This window comes from Gavialis gangeticus, unplaced genomic scaffold, assembly GCF_001723915.1.
Source record: "Gavialis gangeticus isolate Ggan-Ray unplaced genomic scaffold, GavGan_comp1, whole genome shotgun sequence".
Classification (NCBI taxonomy): Eukaryota; Metazoa; Chordata; order Crocodylia; family Gavialidae; genus Gavialis; species Gavialis gangeticus.
The window spans coordinates 34,654,802-34,658,725 of NW_017728994.1; the positions used below are offsets into that span (position 1 = coordinate 34,654,802).

At 51.9% G+C, this 3,924-nt stretch overlaps 1 protein-coding gene across 3 annotated transcripts in view; it reads right to left on the reverse strand.

Annotated features, from left to right (window-relative positions):
- The window catches only part of CUNH10orf128 (chromosome unknown C10orf128 homolog), a 39,040-nt gene that overhangs the window by 26,742 nt on the left and 8,374 nt on the right, over positions 1–3,924 (reverse strand). For all 3 annotated transcript variants that reach the window (XM_019502566.1, XM_019502564.1, XM_019502565.1), the window contains one exon: positions 185–238. In XM_019502566.1, coding sequence (XP_019358111.1) covers positions 185–238 — 54 coding nt within the window. The remainder of the gene's footprint in view (positions 1–184; positions 239–3,924) is intronic.

Sequence of the window (3,924 nt, forward strand, 5' to 3'; positions counted from 1 at the left end):
AGCCACATGTGACTGCAGGAGGGACAGCTACAGGCTCAGCTGGGTATGATTAATTAGTGGGCCCCCGCCTGCAGACTGGATGAAATTGCCTGGCGGGTTGGATCTGGCCTGCAGGCCATATTTTTCCCACCCCGTCTTAGCCTACAGCTCCTGTAGGGAAGGTAACATCTTAAAATAGACTCACCTACTCCATCCTCTTCAGATGTTCCAAAGGCATAAACCCTTGCTTCCCAGGTATCTGAAACACAAAAGATTGGGCATGTCACAATATGTAGAACAATGTACTGTATTTAGCTAGTGGCCATATGTACCTGGTAATATCATGCTTGCTTGAAAATCCTAACAGGATCATGCCAGGATATTACTAGTGATTAACTGATGTCAGATGATAAAATTTAAGAAACGTATCTAAGCCTTTGTAGAACAGATGTGTTATTGGAAGGCTATTTAATGGGAGAATTCTGAAGAATCTAGAATGAAACAACATTTTTTTTCAATTTGTTTTATCATTGAAAATGTAAGCTGGAATAAGCAAATCGAGAATATTTTTTTAAGTAGTTCCACTCAGAATCATAGCAGTAGCACCTGAATGAATGAGACAAACAGGGACTGAGGTGGCTTTTAATACAAAAGTGAGGACTGGTTTTAAATGCTTCCCAAAAAGAATCACTTTCTCCTATGCACATGTTATTCAGCATCTAAACTTATTTTTCTGTGTTTTCAGCCTGTTAATTAAGGTGCAAATGGCTTAGAACTACAGACACTGAGGTCTGGGCTAATTTCAGATGTAAAAGTATCATATGGTTAACAACAGATTTACACCAGCGTGAAACAGACCACATGTCCTGTCCCTGCAAAAAATGTGTGCGTGTGTTATACAGGTTTCCCTCAATCGATGCAGGTTGTTTATATGCAAATTCACTCTTATAAGATCTGCATAAATGGCCCCCCCGCCCCATCCAAGCAGGTAAGTCTGTGGGGAGAGGGGAAAGGGCTGTGGCCCACTCACCCCAGCCCTGGCTGCAGCGGCCCCCGGAGCAGGCGGTGCCAGCGGGCTCTGGGCTGCACTGTGCTCTGCTTGTCCCCCCGCATCCGGGCTTACTCCAGCTCCTGGATTGCACTGTGCTCTGCCTGTCCCCCCACACCTGGGCTTACCCCAGCTCCTGGGCTACACTGTGCCACATGCAGGCAGCTGCTGTCAGCTGCTCCCGGGGCCATTCCAGCACAGGCTGGGGTGAGTGTGAACAAGCAGAGCCCCGTGTAGCACAGGGCACAGCACTCACCCCAGCCCCAGCTGCAGTGGCCCTGGGAGCAGCCGACACCAGCTGCCTGTACCAGGGCACGGTGCAGCCCAGGAGCACAGGTGAGCCGGGACAGGCAGAGCACAACGCAGCCCAGCAGCTGCAGGCAGCTGGTCCCACCCACTCCAGGGGCCACTGCAACTGGGGCTGGAGAGAATGCCACTCTGTTCCCTCTGCTTTTCTGCCTTGTGCAGCCCGAGGAGTGGCACCCCTCTCCCTGCCCCTTCCCTAGTCCCAGCCTCACTCCCTTTCTCCTTCCTTCCCTCACTGTCATGGGAACTTATCCCAATTTGTTACATTGTAAAGTGGGTTCGCTTTATGTGAATTTGATTTATGCACCATTCTCTGGAAACGCATGTACAGTATAAATCAAGGGAAACCTGTATGTTGATAAGCATCTAAGCCAGGAGCATGCAGTTATTTTGGGTGGAGGTCCTCTTAACAAGTTTTGGCAAGCTGTCGGGGGCTGCATAGGTAGACAGTTGCTCCGTGCCCTAGTCACCACATTGAGACTGTAAGTCCTGCCCCCTAATCCCTGACTTTTGCCACTGGAAGTCTCTCCCCTTGTTGCCCCTCCCCCCCTCCAAATAATCCTTTTGGGGGGGGGGGGAGCTGCCATCTTAGAACCAGAAAAAACCCAAATTATACACTAGAAGTCAAACACCTATTATAATATACTTTATTACAAAAGATATTTGTCATGACTTGTGATTGTGTACTGTATATAGAAGGGATTGCATAATAACCCAAAAATAAAGTGTCAGTCTTTTATACTGTGTGTGTATGGTGCTGTGTGTGTGTGGTGGGGTGTGTGTGTGTGTGGAGGCAGATTTGTGGGGGGGCTTGTGAAAGGGTGTGGCTGCATAGGGGGCATAGGGTATATTGGGGTGTATATATATCTCAGTGGGGGTTGTGTGGGCAGGGTGTGGGTGTGTGAGGTGTGAGAGAGAGTGCAGGTGTGTAGGGACCCACCACACACTCCCCCCACCATGGTGTGCAGGCCTCGCTGCCTGGCAGCAGCAGCATGTGGGGTGGTCAGGGTGCTCATGCCTGGCGCAGGCACCTGGAGGGTTGTGGCTCAGGCATGTGCTGCACACGAGGTGGGGGAGGGGTGAGAGGGGGAAGGAGCACAGCCTGCCTGGCTGCTTCTATCATCAGGGCTCCATGCTGTGCACATGTAGCTCCCACACTCGCAGCAGGGGAAGCTCCTTGCTGGAGCCTGCTGCCTCTCATCCCCTGCTGCGCAGGTCCACACACTCAGCCCATGAGTGGAGGGAGCCCTGCCCCCTGCTTCCCTGAGTCCAGTGTGGGGCTTTCCTGCTGCGAGTACAGGAACGTAGTGCTGGCTGGAGCCATGCCCTACCAGGCATCTGCACTGGGCACAAGTGCCCTGATCTCCCTGCCTGCTACTGCTGCCAGGGGGTTGCATGCCAAGGGGTGAGTGTGGGGTGGTTTCTACACCTCCCACCCTCACACCCACACCCTGCCCAGCTGAGGTCTGTGCTCTTGCTGCTCCTCTGGGCACAGGCTCAATGCTGCACTCCACGCTTCTGCCCAGGTGCAGTTCCACCCCCAAACCAGCCTCACTGCTTCCCTACCTGCTGCCCCAAATGTGTTGGACTTCCAGGAAGCCAAGCAAGTTCCCATGGGGTGGCTGCAGCAGAAGCCCCACCCAGAAGGTGCTGCTGGCTGGGCAGAGCCCTTCTGTTCAAAGGGTGGGAGAGAGGTGCAATGGGGTATGTTGTAGGGGTGTACACATGAGAGCCTCACTCCCAACCCCGTGGAGGGAAAGGGTTGAATGGGGCATAATTCACTGAGGGGAGCTGTGGGCCAAATGAAAGTTCCTGGTGGGCCGGATCCAGCTCATGGGCCATATTTTGCCTACCCCTGATCTAAGCCTAAGGTATCTATTGTAAATAGTGCCAAAAGAATGTTACTTCTAGTCACACTGTCAAGCCTGTATGTTGCTGTAGTGTGCTCCTCCTATGAGTACTGATCTGCTTGCAGTCTGTGTTATTCCTATATCAGCACCCTCCAGTAGCCACCTACTAACTGAAAGGAAGCTGGTTGCCGGTTAAAAGAATACTTTATAGTTAGGGACCTACTCAAATCACAATTGTGTGGATTTTGAGGAAATCAGAAGTTGTGAGGAGTGTCAGTGTCATGGAGCACCATCTCCATGAAATGTGCAGGAAAAAATTAACTCCCCCCACCCTCCAAAATAAACCTGGCAGGGTTCCAGAGCCTGGTGCAGCTTTTTGTAGCCAGTCCGGGCTCTGGGAAGTGGCAGCAAGCAGTGGGCAGGCTGCAAACAGCTGTGCCAGGCTCCACAGCTCCAGGGCGCTCTGGTGAACAAACGTTCCCCCAGATACTGATGGTCAGCCCTGAAAAAATTTATAGGTGGCCATCAGATCACCCTGGAGCCTGCGCTTTTCCAGGCTAAAGAGCCTCATAGATCTCAGCCTGTCATTGTAAGGTCTGTTTTCCTGACCTCTGATCATGCACGTGGCTCTTCTCTGGACTCTCTCAAGCTTCTCCACATCCTTTTTGAATTGTGGGGCCCAAAACTGGATGCAGTACTCCAGCTGCGGCCTCACCAAGGCCGAGTACAAGGGGAGAATGA